At 43.4% G+C, this 21959-nt stretch overlaps 1 protein-coding gene across 7 annotated transcripts; it reads right to left on the bottom strand.

Annotated features, from left to right (window-relative positions):
* Positions 1–2661: 2661 nt before the first annotated feature.
* On the bottom strand, positions 2662–19926 carry LOC143491161 (retinol dehydrogenase 11). 7 transcript variants are annotated; one of them, XR_013125104.1, is made up of 10 exons: positions 19724–19926; positions 18649–18891; positions 18050–18352; positions 13631–13745; positions 11943–12003; positions 8439–8539; positions 7602–7655; positions 6932–7513; positions 6310–6838; positions 3843–3980 (listed from the first exon to the last, which is right to left on the bottom strand). XR_013125104.1 is itself a non-coding variant. In XM_076989951.1 (4 exons), exons 1-4 carry the CDS (start codon positions 19839–19841, stop codon positions 3721–3723), a joined length of 924 nt encoding a protein of 307 aa, XP_076846066.1. In that variant the 5' UTR covers positions 19842–19926; the 3' UTR covers positions 2662–3720. The 7 variants fall into 7 exon arrangements, 1 of the variants encoding a protein (XP_076846066.1); XR_013125105.1 differs by having other exon boundaries at positions 6310–7513; positions 7826–8539; XR_013125103.1 differs by having other exon boundaries at positions 6310–7513.
* Between the last annotated feature and the right edge of the window lie 2033 nt (positions 19927–21959).

The raw sequence follows: 21959 nt of genomic DNA, 5'->3' as shown, positions 1-21959 counted from the left end.
CCTCCCACACTGGGCTCCACCCCTCACCTGTCAATCACGTCTCCGTGTAATGTCCACCTGCCCCCTCTCCATTGTTGCCCCCCCAAGTGTGTTTCCACATTCTGCTGAGTGAATCTGAGTGAGGAGGTCTTACTGGAATGGATGGCGAGGTCTTTTGTGTCCGTGACATGTCCCGCTGTCTCTCTCACTGTCCCCCAGTGTGAATGGCGAACCTGTCTCACTGACCTACGTCATGGCATAGAGCATGTACATTTTTAATATAATTATTAATATTATCATTGCTATTGTTATTACCGTTGTTTAATATAATTAGTATTATTACTATAATGACAGCAGTTGTGCATTTGTACATTTCATTTTATGTAATTTCTGATTGAAGTCTTTCTTCTGCTCAGCCATGTGTTATCAACACTTTTGGTGTTTCCACGGTGACAGTTCCTACTGTAATGGGTGGGGAGAATACTGAAGCTCTGTGTTTTTGTACGGATGTATAAATGTAACTGATGATTCAAAGCAAGCGTTCACACACCGTGTGTGTGTGTGTGTGTGTGTGTGTGTGTGTGTATGTGTGTGTGTAGGGGTGGAGCGCAGAGCTAAACGTAGTGATTTCACACAGTGACATGTTTGGGGTCTTCCAGCCTTTAGTTTTGCCGTTTTTCTATTTCAACAACAAAAGCAACTTTCCATCATCTCGTCTGCTACTTCTTGTAACAGTGAGAGAAGTTTTCTCATCTGATTTCACAGTGATTTCAAAAGAGGCACAACCTCTAATCACTTCATGTCACGTCATTTGTGATCATGGATTGTCACATATTTAAACCAGGGCCCAGAACTCCGAACATATGGACACGGCGCTGTCCCGGGCCAGATCACTGATCCACAGCGAGGGTGGGCTGGCCTGCACGTGTAGCTTCACAGCCCAGCTCAAACTCGAAAGCCATAATCCAGCTGACGGTGCTACATTTAACTCTGACCCCAGCTTTCTCTTCCCGAAGACCCCAAACGTCTCCTCCAGGGAGCTCACGTGTGCTGCACCCATAATGTGCTCCTCCTTTGAAGGTGGTGTCACCATGTCGATGCACAGAAGGATAAAAGCTAATACAGAGCTGTGAGTGACTGTTCTTGGGGGCAGCCAACTCGGCCTTTGGAACGGTGAGCATGTAGCAGATCTTCTGTGTGTTGGTCGACACTGCAGGTGATGATCTCATGATCTGACTATCATCAGTGTACAGCAGTGATCCCCTATCCCTTTTATTTTAAATGTGATTTCCAGATTTGTCAGGAGTGTTGGATATAATCAGAGTTAATCATTGTGTTTTAATGATACACACACATTTATCTTTGGTTTGTTTTCATGGCTCATATCGTACATTTGTGCTTGAAGGTGTTTTACTACCTGGGAAACGTCTGTGTGCGCAGGCTGCATGTATTAGATTAAGTGGTGACCTTCATTACACACATGTGGGAGGTTGAGGAGCTTTTCATAACATGAGGAGATTGGAAAATCACATTTTCCTTATATGAAGTGTACTGGTGATGGATGTACAATCAAACATATTACATGCAGGACATCTGTCCCTAACACCGGCCCTGAAGCTGCAGGTGTGTGAGGGACTGAGGTATGAGGTATGATGTTAAGCTATTGGTCAGGTCCAGCACATGACCTTTTGACCTTAGCTGGTGTAAACCGAGGGAGGAGCAAAACAAGTCCATTTCAGAGGCTCATTCATTGTTTGTGTCCTCAGGTCATATTTATTTTCTATTTATTTATTTAAATATTTTATCTCACAGTGTTTGACTTGCTGTTTAACTGTCAACCTTCTGTCCTGCCACGTTTTACTGATGAGCGATCCTTTTCATTCTTTTGCTGTTTTCAATGCAATGACAATATTAGGCTTTAGTGAATATTGTTGAATTTTGATCTTTAGAACTTCGATGTGCTCTTGCATGTCCAGAGACTTTTTTATCAGCTATGGAGCAGGACGGCGTGTTTCTCCAGCTGGAGTGACTCTGCCAGGCTCATCCACCCGAGCACCTGCTCTTTGTTCTAGTGTTGTGCTTTTGACTGGCTGTATTTTAGAGCCGATTCTTTGTGGTGGTTCCCTCGTGTCTGAGTCTGGCTGCCTCATTTTGCCTAGTGCCTAGTGCTGCAGTTACATGTTTTATACAGTGTGTGTAAGTGCCCTGGTAGTTCACTCCCTAGAACAAAAAACAAAGACAAAAAAGCATGTAAAAAATGTATAATGATGTTCTTTGTGTGTTTTAGCAAAATAATCATGTAAAAGAGTGAGGATTCACATTTTATTCTATTAAACCGGACATAGTATTAAATTGGCAGTTTACTAGCATTTTAGTCAGAATTTCTTTGCATGACAGGCACTCAAACACAAACACCTGGTGATTGTTTTATCTTTATTTTCAGTCTCTATTGAATGCTGGTTAACTAACCCTTTCTCTCATCTATTTTACAAGTTTTGTAAGTGTATAAAATATTTTTGTCTCAAGATGATGCTGAAGATGAAGATTATGTAAATGAGAATTATAATGATGTTACTGAGATTATTAGAATGGTGATGGGATTTCAATGGCATGCTTTTGTATTCAGATTTACTGTTGTCAATGCAGGGTGGCTGAAAATTGAGAAGGTTTTTGAACTGAACCTTGAGACTTCCGTCTGTCTGTAGCCTCACAGTAAGGTGGAGTTACCATAGTGCACGAAGCCTGAATTTTCCATTCGCATTCAGTATGAAAAAAAGAGTTTCTCTCATCCATAGACAGTGAAGTCATTATAGTGGTTGTGCTTCGCCAATGTTGCTAATACGCACATGCCAAAGGAATCAAATAGAGTCGTTCTAATTGACTTCAGAGGGACTCACGATGGACTCACGATGGGCTCACACGATGGGCACACGATAGGCTCACACGATGGGCTCACACCCGTACCGAGGTATAAACACGCTTCCATTCAAGCTGCGCATAACCATGTGAGCGACCTCTCAGTCGGGCTGCGGTGCGCGCTGTCGTTAGGACGATGTGTTTGCCATGGTGATGTCACCTGCACTGACAACACAGAGCTCGACTGTTTTCAGTACTGCAATGTTTTTACTCTTTACTGCTGGTCCTTCTGTTCTCCTGCCCAATCTCACCAGACAGTTTCTCCTAAGTTGAAGTCTCCCCAGTAGTCGTCTGTCTTTTTTGTTTGTTTGTTTGTTTGTTGGGGGGGGTTCTGTACAAGATATTATTCTCTTTTATTTCTTGAATTATTCTTACTCTAATTATTCTTACTCTGAACCTGCTATGTGACCTGACTTACAGAAATGTGTTCAAGTGTTATAAATAAAGATGAAGGTTTAAATACTAAAGAAATGTGCATGTGCTTCTCTTATTTAGGTTTTTTTTCAGATAAGATCTGCTAGTGTGTAATCAACAATCCATAAAGTACAACATCAACTGCCATTTATTCCACCAAGACACTATTGTGAACATGGATTTAGGGTTAGACACTAGTGTGCACACTGTCAGGCTGTTATTGTAAATAACAAAATTGTTCTTAAAGACTTGCCTGGTGAAATAAAAGTTTAATAATAATAAAATTATAAATCTTGATGTGAGACAAAGCAATTGTTTGAACACTTATCAATAGATAATTTAAATAGTCAAAAGGTTAAAAGCTCACAAATATATTACATATATATTACATATATAAATATATTACAACTCTCAGGCAAGCTTGACCAATCTTTCACTAGCTTCCCACAGTTTCTTGGACACACCGGCGTCTCTGGCGTAGGCGTATACGGAGGAAGGCCTGCAGTCGGAGAAGTAGCCGCCGTTGTGAGCAGTGACCTCACTCGCCACGGCGCAGTACACAACCGTCTGAGCCCCCAGCTCGCACGGCACGTAGAACATGAACATGATCGCCTTCATCAGCAGCCGAAACAGGAAGGAGTAGTGACCTGTCCAGCTGCTCTGGACATAACCTGGAAGTGGGCAGGGTGGAGAGGTGAGAGGTCACCAGGGTCATGGTTTGATATATGCAGACCTGCTATTCATGGCGCCTTTGCAATATGGCTGAACATTGCAGCAGGGTTAGTGTTAGGATTAGTGTATGAAAGTTAGGGTTAAGGTTAAGATTAGTGTGTTAGTGTGTGAGAGTTGTATGTCAAAGTCAAATTTATTTATATAGCACTTTTTACAACACATGTCAAAGCAGCTTTACAATCATATGGGTCCAGATCCCTAATGAGCAAGCCAAAGGCGACAGTGGCGAGGAAAAACTCCCTATGATGTTGGAGATTAGGAAGAAACCTCGGGAGGACCAAGACTCAGAAGGGAACCCATCCTCCATTGGGAAGCCCGTTAACACAAGTCCGTATTTGTGGTCAACAGTGATGTCAGTAAGTCTAATCTTATCACTTTTTCAGTAACGAGTAATATTATAAGTTACTATTTCCAGTCCAGTAATCAGATTAAAGTTACTTTTTATTTTCCTTAGTAAAATATATATATTTGCTTTCTTCTTAGCTCAGTTATACTTTTACGTCTGACCGTAGCGCTCGACTCCGCACGCTGTGCACGAACCTGTGAGAGCGTGAGCACGTTCACGTCATTCTGTGCAGTGTTGTCCGTAACGATATGTGGTAGTATAAAGAAACACCCCTCAAAAACAGGGGAAGGAACATTTACCTGATGAATTGTAATGTTGCTTTGTGTTCCAGGTTTGAAAAGTGCTGGAAGTTTGGCTAACGTACTTAAAAATGCTTGAAATTGTAACTATATTTCGTTGCACAACAAATAGCTGTCTGACTGAATACACTGCAAAAATCAAAATCTTAGCAAGTGAACTGATCTTATATCAATGCAATAAAACTTTTTTTTTTGCTTGATAAGGCAATTTGTCTTACTAAGCATTGTGAGTTTAAGATTATTTTGCTTATTTGAAGGACAATTACCTTTATCAGTCTAAGTTACAAATGCTATGCTATTTTAAGTCATTTAGAGCACGAAACAAGCAGAAATATCACTCATTGAGTTATGATGATTAGAGTCCATTCTCAGGGTATTAAATTAAGTGTTTTTTTTTACTTGTTTTAAGAAATACCTTTCTCTTACAATGTTTTACATCAAGGATTTTGAAATTCGACAAAAACAAAAAGCAGAGCAATGTATATAATAACACCTGCATTATAAACACAGATGCTACACTAGAACATATACAGACTCTTGGTTACAAAATTCACAAACAGGAATCTGATCTGTCTACCAATACCAATGCAGTCATTAAGAGTGTAATATAAATTATTTACAACAAAACATAAGTTTACACAGTTAAGCCTATGAATTTGATGTTTTGTAGAGCCCTATGATATCACCAATGTAATACTTCATAGGAACATAGACATTTTGCTTTTTGCAAAGTTTGCAAAATGTTGTGTAAGAGGTGAAATCAACAAGATGTTGAGAAGCAAGAAGCGTTGTATAGGAGTTCCCAACTTGTTCGAAATAAGGAGGGGCTCATAATAATATTGTTTAATGGTATGCTTTAATTTTTTTTATATTACCGATGTTATAAATGCTAATAATTCTGTTTACTCAAACAGTTTTTAAAAACGTGCTGTATAATCAAATGAGTACATATATTTAAATACATACCCATTTTATAACCTGAGATGGTACATACCTGGAGATCGCGCCAGAAGGTTTGCGCCTTCTCCACATACTTGCTTTAGCATAATTGAAACATCGACATGGACACATTAGATGAGATTTCTACGGCGACACTTAAAGGTAATGAGTTATATTATTTTAAATTAGTGTCAGGAATGTCACCTGATAGCCATTAAGGACTCAGCTGTTCCTCATCACCACGCCCACATTCCAGGCATTCATATACACCGTCATCACAACACCTCGTCGCGAAGTATTGCCAACCATGTTGCATACCGAGCGTTATCATACCCTGCTGTTTCTCCTGTGTACCGACCTTTGCCTGTTCCCTCGACCCCGTCTTCTGCCTAGCCCTCAGGTACCGTACGGACTCTGCCTTCCCGTTACGACCCCGGACCGGATAGACCACTCTCAACAAACGGCATTAGATCAACTCCGTTTATGCATTAACATCTCGCATTCTCTGGTTGTATCTATCTGCCAAATAAAGAGCACTGTGCTTTTGCATAAGGATCCCTCTCTGTCTCTTCCTGACGTTACAAAATACTTCGCCTCTAACATGGATCCTGCAGAAGCTCAAACCTATCCGGAGTGCATAGCAGCCAGCATCGCGGCGTTGAAGGAGGAAATCACACTACTTACCGAGACGACTCGTAACCAAGGGATTACCATCCTGGCTCTCTCGGAGACCCTCCATCAAGCCACCACCGCGCAGAACCTCGGTACTCCTAGTCCCGTAATAGCCTCCGTGTTACCCTCCGGTATTCCTGTCGTTGTTCCGGAGCAATACGATGGATCCCCTGAACGCTGTAGACACTTCCTGATGCAATGTGCGTTGTACTTCATGTACCATCCTACCCAGTTCCAGACCGAACGCCAAAAGGTTCATTTCATCGTCTCCTTCCTTACTGGAGAGGCAGGTGCCTGGGGAACAGCCCTGTGGAACTGTGAAGATCCTGTTCTGGAGTCGGAAGATCAGTTCACAGCCCTCATTCGGTTGGTCTTCGATCATCCCGCAGCAGGGCTGGACATCGGCACACGGCTGTGTGAAATACAACAAGGAGGGCGCAGCGCAGCCGATTACGCCCGGGAGTTCCGCACGTTGGCTGCAGGGAGTGGCTGGGGGGACTCAGAACTGAAGACCGTGTTCCGACGCGGCCTTAGCATCGACCTCCAGGTGGAATTAGCCTGTCAGAGTGACGACCTGTCCCTTACAGAGTACATGCAAGCTGCTGTAAACGTGGATAAAATATTAGCCTCTCACCGTCCCAACCGTGAGAGATCTCCTGTGTTAACTCCCCGTGTTCAGTTTCCCAAACCCCTCGGCGAGACACCCCATGCCTTCCCAGACCCCGTACGATTGAGCAGATCTCCCCTCACGCCGAAGGAACGGGCTCGTCGTGTCCGCGAGGGCCTGTGTGTTTACTGCGGTGAGGAAGGTCACTTCCGGGTTGGCTGTCCTACACGTCCAATCCACTCCAGAGACAGATCGCCCTCGCAAGAAAGAATAAAAACACCGTTGTTTTTCATTAGTGGTAGGTCCCAGCTTAGCCTTCCCATACTACTCACCTGCGGTGGTATCACCAATCACTATTCGGCTTTAGTGGACTCTGGTGCCGGAGGTGATTTCCTAGACACGGACTTAGCCAAATCGCTAAACATTCCCACCGAACCAGTGAAACCCCCGCTACACATAAATGCTGTCAATGGTCAACCTATCGGTGACGGCATGGTGACCGTACGTACCAAGCCTGTCGTTCTCCGAGTTGGTATGTTCCACACAGAGCTGAGACAGTTCTACCTGGTGTCCTCTCCCCGAGATCCAGTTATACTCGGTTTTCCTTGGCTAAAGACACATGATCCAGAAATTTCATGGAGGACTGGAGAACTCACCAAGTGGCGACCACAGTGTTTAGAATCCTGTATACACCTACCTCTCCGTTCCACTACGGTGGAGAGTCCCGACACGCCCCTCTCTGGAGTCGTACCTGAACAGTACCAGGAGTATAAGGACGTCTTTAACAAGACTCAGGCCAGTCTATTACCCCCTCACAGACCTAGCGATTGCGCCATCGACTTTCTCCCCGGGTCGTCTTTGCCCAGGAGATCCAAGCCATACCCTCTCTCCCGTCCCGAAGATGCCGCGATGGAATCTTACATCAGTGAAGCACTGCAGAAGGGGTTCATCCGCCCATCGACGTCCCCAGTAGCAGCCGGGTTCTTCTTCGTGGAGAAGAAGGGGGGTGGACTACGTCCCTGTATTGATTATCGTGCGCTTAATGCTGTCACCTCGAAGTTCGCTTACCCCCTTCCTTTTATCTCTGCTTCGCAAGAGCGTTTGATGGGAGCGACTGTATTCACGAAACTGGACCTGAGGAGCGCTTACAATCTGATACGCATACGGGAGGGGGATGAGTGGAAAACTGCCTTCGTTACTGCTCGAGGTCACTATGAATACCTGGTGATGCCCTATGGGCTGTCAAACAGTCCGTCAGTATTCCAAGCCTTTATGGACGATATCTTCCGTGAGATGATAGATCGTTTTGTCTTTGTTTACATTGACGACATCCTAATTTATTCTCCCTCAATCACCGAACACGTCCAACATGTCTCCGCTGTCCTGCAACGTCTCCGAGAGAATAAACTGTATGTGAAAGCTGAGAAGTGCGAGTTCCACGTTTCTACCGTCTCGTTCCTAGGATGTACCCTCTCGCCGGGCCAAATGCACATGGATGCGGATAAGGTGGATGCAGTGACTAACTGGCTGGTACCTCGTTCGACGAAAGAACTGCAACGGTTCCTGGGATTCGCGAACTTCTGCCGTCGTTTCATTAGGAGCTTCGGTTCGATAGCGGCCCCTCTCACCGACCTCCTGAAAGGGGGGAAGAAGACGCGCTTCGTGTGGTCCTCCAAAGAGCATCAAGCGTTCAACACGTTGAAAACTGCGTTCACCAGTGCACCCATATTGCACCTCCCGGATCCTAAACTCCAGTTTATCGTCGAGGTTGACGCATCGGAGGTGGGTGTGGGCGCTGTTCTATCCCAACGACAAGGAGACCCCCCTAAACTGTTTCCCTGTGCTTACTTCTCAAAGAAGTTGAAACCGGCCGAAGTAAACTACGACGTGGGAGATAGAGAACTCCTGGCTATGAAACTAGCACTAGAACAGTGGCGTCATTGGCTGGAGGGCTCCGAACATCCGTTTATAGTATATACTGACCATAAGAACCTAGAGTATGTGAAGTCCGCCAGACGATTGAACCCGCGTCAGGCAAGGTGGGCTCTGTTTTTCTCCCGGTTTAAATTCTCAGTGTGTTACAGGCCCGGTTCCAAGAATACCAAGGCGGATGCTCTGTCTCGGATCCACGACAGATCACCGAGCGATGAGGCGCCGGTGCATATTCTCAAGGACTCCTGCTTCCTCGACCTCATAAGATGGGATGTGCAGGACGACTTGGATGCGGCTTTACTCACTGACCCCAGTCCCGAAGACTGTCCCGAGGGTAAGCAATATGTCCCGGTGTCGTTGCGAGGGCGAATCCTCCAGCTCGCCCATGATACGGCAGGGACTGGACACCCGGGCATCACTCGCACTCGCCACCTCATCGCTCGGAAGTATTGGTGGCCATCGTGGGAGGACGACATTCGCGACTACGTACTCGCCTGCGAAACATGCGCTCAGTCGCGGACTCCACGCACCTTACCCACGGGTAAACTCCTCCCGTTACCTATCCCACGTCGGCCATGGTCACACATAGCGGTCGACTTTGTTACCGATCTGCCTGTCTCAGGAGGCAATACCGTAATCTTTGTTGTAGTGGACAGGTTTTCGAAAATGTGTCGTCTGATTCCTCGCCCCAAGTTACCTACAGCCATGGAAACAGCATCGGACATCTTCCACTACGTTTTCCTGTTCTATGGGCTCCCAGAAGACATCCTGTCCGATCGAGGGGTTCAGTTCACCTCGCGCGTCTGGACACAGTTCTGCAAACTGCTCGGAGTGACAGCCAGCCTGACGTCAGGATATCATCCCCAGTCCAATGGTGAGGTGGAGCGGTACAACCAAGAACTGGGTCGGTTTCTACGCCAGTACTGCGCATCTCAGAAAGACTGGCATAAATATCTCCCCTGGGCTGAGTATGCACGCAACTCCATAATACACTCCTCAACCAAACTCACTCCTTTCCAAATCGTCTACGGCTATCAACCCCCGTTTTTCCCATGGGATGAGACGCCCTCTGATATCCCTACACTAGACGAGTGGCTGACGCGCAGTGCTCGGACCTGGGAACAAGCTCACGTTCAGTTGAGACGCGCCCTCCATACCCGCCGCATGAATGCTGATCGCCGTCGTCTCCCGGCCCTGATCTATCACCCTGGTCAGCGAGTATGGCTCTCCACTAAGAATCTCAACCTGCGTCAGCCCTGCCGTAAACTCAGTCGACGTTACATCGGACCGTTTAAAGTGCTGAAGAGGGTTAACGCCGTAACCTACAAACTTCAATTGCCCCCTCATTATCGCATTAATCCCACCTTTCATGTGTCTCTCCTTAAGCCTGTCCATTACAGCCCCATGTCTGTCTCATCTGTTCCTGCCCGTCCCCCGGAGCCGCTGGACATCGACGGTCGGCCGGCGTATATCGTCAGGGAGCTGCTGGAATCCCGACGTCGGCGTGGTGGTCTCCAATACCTCGTCGATTGGGAGGGCTTCGGTCCTGAGGAGAGGACCTGGGTGGCCGCGCGGGACGTGCTCTGTCCCTCGCTCATCGCCGACTTCCACGCTGCCCATCCACATTTTCCTGCCCCCCGGGGCCGTGGCCGTCCGCCTTTGCGTCGTGGAGCGTCAGGAGACGCTCCGTTGAGGGGGGGTAATGTCAGGAATGTCACCTGATAGCCATTAAGGACTCAGCTGTTCCTCATCACCACGCCCACATTCCAGGCATTCATATACACCGTCATCACAACACCTCGTCGCGAAGTATTGCCAACCATGTTGCATACCGAGCGTTATCATACCCTGCTGTTTCTCCTGTGTACCGACCTTTGCCTGTTCCCTCGACCCCGTCTTCTGCCTAGCCCTCAGGTACCGTACGGACTCTGCCTTCCCGTTACGACCCCGGACCGGATAGACCACTCTCAACAAACGGCATTAGATCAACTCCGTTTATGCATTAACATCTCGCATTCTCTGGTTGTATCTATCTGCCAAATAAAGAGCACTGTGCTTTTGCATAAGGATCCCTCTCTGTCTCTTCCTGACGTTACAATTAGAATCGTTAATTAAATAAGTTGTGTTGTGAGCTATAGTATTAATATACCGTATCGTTCGCTTTGATGGATGGTTAGATAGCTAGCTAACTAACAAGCCTTCAAAGCTAAGCCAGCTATCCAGCTAACCAATAGCTTACTTTAAAATCAGCTACATAGCTAAATTCCAGTGTTCTGAAATGTGGGTAAATGTATTCGGTAAAACTTTTGTTTCTCAGTTAAATATTACAAAAATATGTCTTTGCATTGTATCTAGCTAATGAATTTCAAACGCAAATTATTAGTCAGCACACACTCCCTCTAGCTAGCTACGTGTTTAGCTCTGTGGAATCGCTCGAGCCCGTAGTTTCAGGCTATCAGCTATTAGGCCAACACAATATTGCAAGATGTGATGCAATAGAACGAAACTAGAATATTAGCTAGCTAGCTAGGATAGTTTTCATCACAACATTATTAACTAGCTAGCTAACTATAACAGCTAAGTAATCGAGAATTTTCGTCACATTGAGGGGATAGGGAGCACCTAGACCGTGATCGTAAGTTGCCTTTGGCACTAAATCAGCTGTCATGGAGCATGACACATGCAACCTGAGAGCAGGTTTTAAATTCACAACCAAAGAAATATTTAGCTTAGCTAGCATTCTAAGATTGTCATGAACACTACAATCACAGTCTAAACGCGATTTTACCTAGACACTAGCTATTTATTTAATTCTGTGTATTGTGTAAATCATTTAACTGGAGTTCTGAATTAATTTTTTTCTGTAGCCTGATAATTATTTGAATGTTTCTTAAATGTCTTTAAATCACTTGCTAGTTCTGCTCTTTAAAAATAACTGAAATAAGCAAAGTAGTAGATGTGTGGGGCATACAAGTGTTTTCTTACACTTGTGTGTCACAAAACTACCTGTAATGTAGTGAATACCTATAGTAGAATTTCCCTATGTTCTCTGTTTTGGACAATGTACAGCTGCTAATATCACAGAAGCTCAACTAGCAGAACTCACCCGTGATGACATCAGAGATCTGTTACCAGGTCCTGACAGGGTTCGTACGATCATGAAAAACCTGGAAAAGTTATGGAATTTGAAAATAGCAATTTCCAGGCCTGGATAAGTTTTGGAAAAATAAAAAATACTCAAATGTTTTGGAAAAGTCATGGAAATTTGCTTGACACAATAAATGTATGTTGTTCTGATAACCGGAAGAAAAAATTAATAAATATAATATAGCCATTTTTTTTCATTGTGCGGACCGCTAACGTAACTTCACACATTAGTTCACTGCGTTAGCGTCGGACTCCAAGCGGAGCTGTAGATTGTACTTTGATGTAAATCAGCGTAATGCTGGTAAATGCCGATTAAACAATGACTGCTTCAGTTGGACAAATACAAGCTATGGCTTGTGAAAGACAAGGACACGGGGCGTGCAAAATGTGCACGGTTAACGATGGAGTTAGAGACTGAAAAGATTTAGATACGTTTTGATCGTAAACACAGTATAGAAAAAAAACTAACGATGTCCTCGTGCGTACAACGCGAGAAAGAGCGATCGTGTTGCCGAGATGGGCTGCAGTGGAGCCTGTGCTGCCTCAGCTTATCGTACACAACACTCCACTGTGCTGCCACTGCTCCTCCGTGCACGCGCGAAATAAAAAAAAAAGTAGGTCGTAACTCCGGTTTATATTGATATTGAAAATACGGTAAATGTTTATTTTTTCAATTAAACCACGTGGCTTGTCATTAATTTATGATATACTGTGGAATTTTGGCCTGGATTTTTTCTTATTTTTCATGTCTACACATATGTTTAGAGAATGTATAGTCATTAAAATTTGCCTCAAAGTCATGGAAAAGTCATGGAAAAGTCATGGAAATTGATTGTCAAAAAAGTGTATGAACCCTGTCCTGAACATTTCTTTAGGAGGAAAGCCATATGGAGCGTGGCTCATCAGGAGGAAGAGGTACATATGAGAGACTTGTGATTTTTTGTAGTTATAGGTAACAGTTATAGGTCAAGATAAATAATAAATTGTATGAGTATTATCTGCTTCTCCTTTTATGCTTTCAGAGTTCTAATCTTGGCACCTCTAGAGCCAAAGTCACTGAACCAAGTACTTCATGTTCCAGTGGTCCAAGTGTTTCCATCAGTTCTACACCAAGTCCATCCAAAATCATGAAAACACCCAGCCTTGAATATGTACTGTATACAGACTCTGAATTGGAACAAGCAAGAAAGCATTATTTTGAACAACAACAACTGGGAAAGAACAAGAGTGCGTCCTTTCCAAGGAACTTCGATGTCGACTGATTCGGAAGACGGTGACCAACATGATATCTGTTTTGAGAGCTACAGTGGAGAACTTTGCTTATCCATCAAAACATGACATAATTGCGATGGCCAGACGTTTGGTGGAGTACTTCCCTATGTTGCGTGACCGTTCAGTCTTTTGTCAATTTGAATGGGTGAGTATGTTACAAATTACCGTAGATTACTTCAAGATAATGTTAGTACATGTCAACATTGTTTGAATGTCGGAGTCTAAAATTAAGAAATTTTCAGGTTATGGTAGGAAACTGTTACTAGACTGCTGATGAAAAGATCGCAGAACGTGAGGACCCCTCAGAAGTCCCGTTCATCTGAAAAGAATAAAAGCAGTTCTGGAATGAATAAAAATACTGCAAAGAGACAACACCTTGAATTTGGATCTGGATCAATGGACAATCTGTCCAGTATGTCAGCGGATGACTGTGATGCAGATTCCAGTGGCTCCATTGTTCTTAACAAGTCTCCATTCAGATCCAGCACCCCTGAGACCAGTGAGCAGGATGAAGGCGGTAAGCGCATTATTTAATAATAAAATGAAAATTTTTTATTTTGGGTGGGTGTGTGTGGGGGGGGGGGGGGTCCTCTATTAGGCCCTCCAAAAGTTACACAGCAAATTCAATTTGTCACTGAAATGTTTGTTTAATTGCATTTGCTTTGCAGCAGATCAAAATGGTCAAGACAGTCAGCAAACCCAGGCACGACACTACAGAACACTCCAGGAAATCTACAAAACAAAAAAGCCAAATAAGAGTGCTGTGAGTCAACTGCTTGACTTGGAATTCCAGTCTGGAAGGGCCTTTATTGATGCAGATGTCATGAAGGAACAAGACAGGCCTACCAAAATCTGTGAGGCATACCCTTGTTTCAAAGAAATCGATCATGTAAGTTGTTCACATTCACAAACAGGTGGTGGCTTCTCCACTTGGGTTTTTTTGTGTATGTATGTTGATCTAGTTTATCTGAAGTTTAAGACCAGCTGAGGCACACTGATCTGGTGATTTATTGACGATATAAGACTGTTCTGTACTGCCTACGTTAACCACACACATGAAAAAAGAGCAACAAGGTCACCAGTTCATTAAATTTGACTTCAGTTGCTTTCTTAATGTGAGTAGCATGTAGTTTCAATAATAGCATAGACTTTGCAGCATTTACAGCATGGTAAACGCTTTTTACAAATTGTTAGAGAATTGTTCAAATTTTAATCGTTCCACGATTTAATCGTTCCACTGTTTTAAGACACAATGAGGGATTATAGGAAAATAGAGAAGATTCCACTCTAATCATCAAATATTCGATGTTATATGTGCTTGTTTACAGGTTATGGATGAGTTGGGGAGAATTCTTCAACCAAGCAATCAAAACTACGTTATAGAACTGAGGAAACGGTGGAAGGTTTTCTGTTCAAAAATACAGTTCTATGGCGTAATGAAAAAGGTCATGAAGCCACCAATGACCTTGGATTCTTCTTTAAACAGTACACCAATCCATTGAGATTTTGAAGGCCCTTCCAACTCTCTTCCCATCAGGAGTTGCACCACCAAAGAAATTGGGGCAGCCAAGTGAGGCACTCTTCCATAATCTCTTGGTAAATAAATAAACTCTCTTATCCCTTGTTAGATAGTTCATTAAGTAAAACTGACCGCTTTCGTATTGTATTGTCTTCAGTTGTACTTGCTTGTGGCTTATTGTGTGTGTGTGTGTGTGTGTGTGTGTGTGTGATGTTTTTGCAGCCCTCAGAAAGTGCTTCTGCCGTTATTGGCAGATACCCTCTATCAAGCCCCCTGCTTCTCATCAACCAGGAAAACTGCATGATCTGTGTTGATCAAACCCCAGTGACAACTTTCCCCAAAGATCTTCTGCATGAGGGTGTTCTGTATGTCATGTCATACTATTATGCACTACATTTGACATATCCTAAGTGTATCGCCACACTTTTGTCTGTGCTGCAAACTCAAGTGTTGGGTGATGTGCTGCATGAGCATGATTCAACTGTAACGACCGTGGTAGGGACGCACACACCGTGTTAGAGAGAGCGAGAGAGAGGTGGAACCAAGTGCCACAATAAATAACAGAACTAAAAGGAGCGCCTGAATAAACACGGACTGCTCAACGCGTAAAAAGAAATAAGGCAAAAACAAGGACGTCAGGGGAAGGAGCTGACTAATAGCAAAAGGCTATCCAAACAAAAAACCCTTCCCATACGAACAGCAACGGGATAGGAAGGTAAACAGGTTGAGGAAAACTTGAGGGAGGTCAGTAAGGGACGCAGGAGAGGACTTGAAAAAAGACAGAGAAGAGAGATAGGTGGCGAGACACCTAAAGAGGCAAACGCTGCAAAACAGAGTAAGAGAGAGGCTGAGAGCGTAACGGCATAACCACAACGAATCAGCAATGATCTGTCTCCACTGGCTTCCTTAAGAAGCCATGGCAACAGGTGAGACAGATCATTGCTGATTGCGTTGCCGGAGTCTAGGACTGGCTCGGGTGCCCCTTGTGGATGTAGACGGCACGGCATCCGAGCCAGCCCTGACATCAACTGCTTCTTACAAGAGAGCATTACTGGAATGGAAAAAGTTTGACAATTGAAAATTGTATTAAGTATACACAGTCTGTATTGTCTATCTTCTTGCATGGCTCTACCCAAGACGATTGGATACAGGCACCTGCAGGCACCTGGGGGATGGTCTGGCTGCTGGTGGATGTGCTGATGCCGGGGTTCACCTGGGGAGTAACACTGCAGTCGTAGCCTACAATACCAGCATCACTGCTCCGACACGGAATGAAAGCCTGGCATTCATCAACAGACATTTACAGTGACAATATCAAAACCCAGAACTTTCAATTCTACCTTTTACCTAGTCTGATTGTGTGAATTGTGTGTGACTTGTGTATTTGTGTGTTAACGGGCCGCCCAATGGAGGATGGGTTCCCTCTTGAGTCTTGGTTCTCCAGAGGTTTCTTCCTATTCCCCACCATCATAGGGAGTTTTTCCTCGCCACTGTCGCCTTTGGCTTGCTCATTAGGGTTCTGGACCCATAGTATTGTTAACCTTGTAAATCCTGTAAAGCTGCTTTGTGACAACTTGAGTTGTTAAAAGCGCTATACAAATAAACTTTGATTGATTGATTGACTTGTGATGTATTGTGAAGCTGCCTTGTTAAAACGTTAATAAATAATGAAAGAAATTCAGATTTTCTAGTACCTCATTCTTAAGCACACTTGGCTCATTACAGCTTAATTTAAGTACAAAATGTAACAATCTTAGTGTCAGTTTACTAGCAATATAGCCTTATCAAGATACTCGAATGAGAGAAATGGAATTGCATTGAGTTCTTGAGTCTTATTATTGTGTGTGACAACATTATTATTTTAAGCTTAAAATGTCTGATTGACATCATCTTTCACTAGTTTTGAGATGTTTCATGTGATGTTGAATAGCTAGATAGATTTGCTTATTTCAAGAAATCTTACCAAGTAAAATTCTTACCCCATTGGCAATTATTTTGCTTAATATAGGCAAATACATCTAATTTTCATTATTTTTTATCTAGTTTTTGAAAGCTGCTTTTTTGCAGTGTAGTTCGCTTGTATTACGTTTGCAAATACATTTACAAATAATACCGCGCAGCGACGTAATGTCAGGAGATACACTGTTACTGTTAAAAATGCACTTCCAATAAAGTATTCAGAATTCCAAATCTGAGTATTGGAAAAACTTATTTTGATGCTGAATGTAACTACTAAAGTAACTTGTAATCTAACGTAGTTACTTTTAAAATCAAATGTAACATAACTAAGTTACTTTTTAAAGGAGTAATCAGATTACTTTTTCATTGTAACTAAGGCATCACTGCTGGTCAAAAGTAGTTCTATAGTTATAGTTGTGGTTCTAGTTCCCAGGCCAAGTAGTCACAGTCCCTTCAGTGCAGATGGTGAGCCTCAGGTAGGAGCTAACATCAGCATGTCCTCATGTGGAAATGGCACATCCAACCCCGGCATCAGTACATATATATGTATACAAACAGAAATGCTGTTGCCTCAATAGACTGACATGGGTCAGAGCTTTATAACATAATCTATTCATTGTTGTGGCATTATACAGCAAATATCTGTTAGACTCCTGCCAATTCTAATGAACAGTGTATGTCATCAGCAAACTTAGATGTGGCAAATAGGATTAGGATTAATTAGGGTTAGGGTTAAACAGGGTTATATTTGATTAGGGTTATATAGAGTTATGGTTACATAGATGTTCTGGGGCTGTTTTCATGAGTCACATCTAACCAAATGTTATCTGATCAATGACATACGCCACTTCTTGGGCAGTCATGGCCTGGTGGTTAGGGAACTGGTTTTGTGACCGGAGGGTTGTGGGTTCGATTCCCAGACCTAAGGCCATGACTGAGGTGCCCTTGAGCAAGGCACCTAACCCCAACTGCTCCCCAGGCGCCGGGCTAGGGCTGCCCACCGCTCTGGGCACGTGTGATCCACAGCCCCCTAGTAATCACTAGTGTGTGTGTGTGTGTGTGTGTGTGTGTGTGTGTGTGTGTGTGTGTGTGTGTGTGTGTGTGTTCTGACTGCACAGATGGGTTAAAAGCGGAGGACAAATTTCGATTGGGGTGTAAATATCACAATTGACAAAATATGGCACATTTCTTTAACTGAGTCTCATTAAGGGATCGCCAGTGATTGTCGTATATTGTAAAGCATGACCCGACATCACAGTCCTGACCATGCAGCCCTAGTGCGAGTTGTGCTGTGCACATGTAGGTGTTCTACCTACCGGGGTGCACTGCGTATGCAGTCACGCCTTTCCCCTCCATGAGGCGAGCCAGCTCCTGTGTGAAGTAGATGTTGGCCAGCTTACTGCGGCAGTAGGTGAAGAAAGGGAGGAGGTTGTAGTTGAGGTCCTGGAAGTCCAGCTTCTGGTACTTGTAGCTGGAGCAGGTGAGTGTGATCACGCGGCTGGGGGCGCTCTCCCTCAACCGGGGCAACAGGAGGTTGGTCAGCAAGAAGTGACCCAGGTGGTTCACACCGAAACACATGGAGAAATTATCATCAGTCCAGTCCAGGATGCTGGGGACACCTCGGGTATCAAGGAAAAGAGTTGGGTAGTCAGCTGGCCAATACTGCTTTTGTGGAAATGTTCAAGAGAATGGAGGTGGCTGTAATGTATACCTATGGCTGCTAGAAAGCTTTGGGTAAACATTCATGTCAATAACATTGTAATAACAGGTCAAAGCATGTCCGTACTTTGCCCCAGTCATGCATTGTAAACGGAAGTATTTAAAGAGATTGTGGCAGTTGTGAGGATTAGTAGAAGGTCTGACCTAAATAAAAATATGCACCAGATATCTTCATCAACAGCGTCCAGACTGTCACCTGCATTATTGATGAGAATATCCAGCCTCTTCTCTTTGTGTAGGAAGGTTTTGCTAAAGTCCCGTATGGACCTCATGTTGCTCAGATCCACCAGCATGTAGAGCACGTTCATATTGTGGCTCCTGGCTTTGATGTCTCGCAAGGCTTTCTCGGCTTTGTCCTCATCCCTACAAGCAATGATGACTCGCGCCCCCCGCAGAGCTAGAGCCACGGCGGTCTCCCTCCCAACACCAGAGTTCCCGCCTGTAACACACGGAGGAACGTCCTGAGACGGCATGACAGCACTACAGTGATCACCACCTTCTATAGGATGTAACTGCAAAAATCCCAGTGCATAACATTTATTTGAAACTGCAGAAATGGAATAAACTTGCCCTGTGAATGAAATGAAAATGGGAAAGGCATGTTCTCAAATAATGGAAAACCCCTTTGGTTTGGATTTTACAGCCGTGTTTCTCAACCCTTTATCAGAATCCACCAATCGGTCCACACAGGTCCTCTAACCCAGATCACAGAACCACTGTTTGGTTGTTCGTAAAAACCTCTGTGAAAGAATAAACCTTTGGCGCCTAAATGTTTTATATTTGCAAATTAAAAGTCCACAGTCTAAAGATCCCCGTACAATACATGAGTGACTGTAAATTTACAGAGTAGCTGCAAACGTGCTTGGTCATCCACCCAGAAAACGCACCTAACCAGTTGCACACTAACTCCAAATATCAGGGAGGTAAAATACAACCTAATACAGGAGTCGATGATGATACATATAAAGAATTACAAAATAAACGTATATGTGCAGGATCGCACAACAATAAGCACTGATAAATAAGAAACACAGCTAACAAACTCGAAGATTTTTCAACACAGTAACATTAAATGCAAGATTAGTGATGTGTTGTGCATCCTTGGGAAGGTTACTTAACATTATCTAGATTATCTAGATAACATGGTCTAGATCTAGATTAACATTATCTAGATAACATGGTCTAGATCTAGATTAACATTATCTAGATAACATGGTCTAGATCTAGATTAACATTATCTACACACAGAGAGCAGACACGTTCATGTTTACCGGTTATTAGAACCGTTTTCCCGTCCAGTCTCGTTATATCCGCACAGTACCGTCTGCGTTTCATCCATTTTAGTATCAAGAAACATAAAAGCGCGGTGAGGACGGTGGACAGGAGCATGACGCAGACAGGTGAGACTCACACCTGTACCGATGTCCCACACACACGTCCTGATGCAGGACAACCAGCAGCCTGACGGTAGCGGAACGGGACTACATCATCCGGACCAAGAGACGTGCCGTAGTTTTAGACATGCGCCACCTAGCGGCTCGGAATGTAACGACGACCAACCGCAGTTCTAGACCTGCAGTTCCAAGACCAGTAGGTTCAGCGGCTTGTATGTGGTAATAATCCGGTGTATAAAGAGCTTATTTGTTAAATATGCCCATTGATTCTCAATTGTTTTAGCCAAATCTATAACCTTTGACAAGTTTTAAACGATAATGTACACCACATTTTGTATTTAAATAGAAATTATACACCTCATTTTCCCTGTTTTTTTTAGATAGTCTTGATTAATTTGGTCATTTACAGCTTGTCTCCAGAAGATATTTTATTTTTAATTAAATTACTGGATTACTGTCGTATTTTGTATTTAAAATCAGCTTAATGGCTTAATGTCCGGATGCTTTCAGTGAGTAAACATTACGTTTCCAGAATGTTAGGAGTGATTTATTTTACTTTATTACCTTTATTGGCATGCAACTAGCAAATTACAGATATGATACTTGGGGTTTATCGCCACAGTAATTTGCCCTGGAAGAGAACTTCACCCGTTTTAACTGATCCCACAAACTCTTATGTCTTTAGTCATAGTGAATCTGTACATTTGTACTATTAGTACCCAGTTAATTAGTCAAAAAAAAGTCAAAAGTCAAATTTATTTATATAGCGCTTTTTACAACACATGTTGTCACAAAGCAGCTTTACAATCGTATGGGTCCAGATTCCTAATGGGGGAGGGGGGGTGGATTCGGTCAGCACATATACTGTGGCATGCACTCACTTAAAATAGGCCCACGTAATCCTACAATAACATGATATTTACAGTTGGTTTATTAAAAATTATTTTCAATAAAAGTCAACAACAAAAACTCCAATAACAAATCATAGTACAATGAAGGTTAAAAAAAAGGACAGGACGTGAAATACAGACATGTCCTGGGAATACGGACGTTTGGTCACCCTAATCTAGTATAACAATAGTATAGGTTTACATTGTTTACATTCATAATTAGGTTTACATTAAACAGGCATTGCCACTGTAATGACACTGACTGATATACAATGAGACCAATGACAAATCCAATAGAGTGTTCAACCTGAAGCTGACATCCATTCATCCATCTATCCATGGGGCAGTCATGGCCTGGTGGTAGGGAACTGGTCTTGTGACCGGAGGGTCGTGGGTTCGATTCCCAGGCCTAAGGCCATGACTGAGGTGCCCTTGAGAAAGGCACCTAACCCCAACTGCTCCCCGGGCGCCGGGCTAGGGCTGCCCACCGCTCTGGGCACGTGTGATCCACAGCCCCCTAGTAATCACTAGTGTGTGTGTGTGTGCACAGATGGGTTAAAGCGGAGGACAAATTTCGATTGCGGTGTAAAAATCACAATTGACAAATATGGCACATTTACAATTACTCACTACTTTCCCAAAAGCACTGGCAGAAAAATTGTCATGTTCTCTAGATTTATATTTGCATTTTAGAATGTTAATTGTCAATGTAATATAAGAATATTAAGCAAACAAAACATTGTTAGACATTTCAACTGGCTTGAATGGCACATTAATTAATAAACTATCCACATACCTATGTACACTATATGAAAAAGTAGTGGCTATGAATAAGTAGTACAAAAAATCATGTGATTACATTTGTGTTTATTTCATTCTTTAAACACACAATTAATCCTCAGTTTGCATTTTACACATTCTTCAATAAACATTTCCACGTCATCCTGAAATTCAAAAATGAATAGAAATGGCTCTTTTGCTAGCACTAGAATTTCAGAACTAACGAACCAAGACACACTAACTCTAGCCAGATACATCCTTCATGACATAAACATTACGATAACACAAAAATGACCTTCAGACATTATCGTATATCTATCATATATTATTGTTGTGCTTATAAACATCTTTCTTCCATCTGCTCGACATACTAAAACAGTATCTGGATATTACGTTACATTCCGGGCCGCTAGGTGGCGCATGTCCAGAACTACGGCAGGTCT

The sequence above is a fragment of the Brachyhypopomus gauderio genome, unplaced genomic scaffold, assembly GCF_052324685.1.
Source record: "Brachyhypopomus gauderio isolate BG-103 unplaced genomic scaffold, BGAUD_0.2 sc71, whole genome shotgun sequence".
Taxonomy (NCBI): domain Eukaryota; kingdom Metazoa; phylum Chordata; class Actinopteri; order Gymnotiformes; family Hypopomidae; genus Brachyhypopomus; species Brachyhypopomus gauderio.
This window is presented reverse-complemented; position numbering and strand designations above follow the sequence as displayed.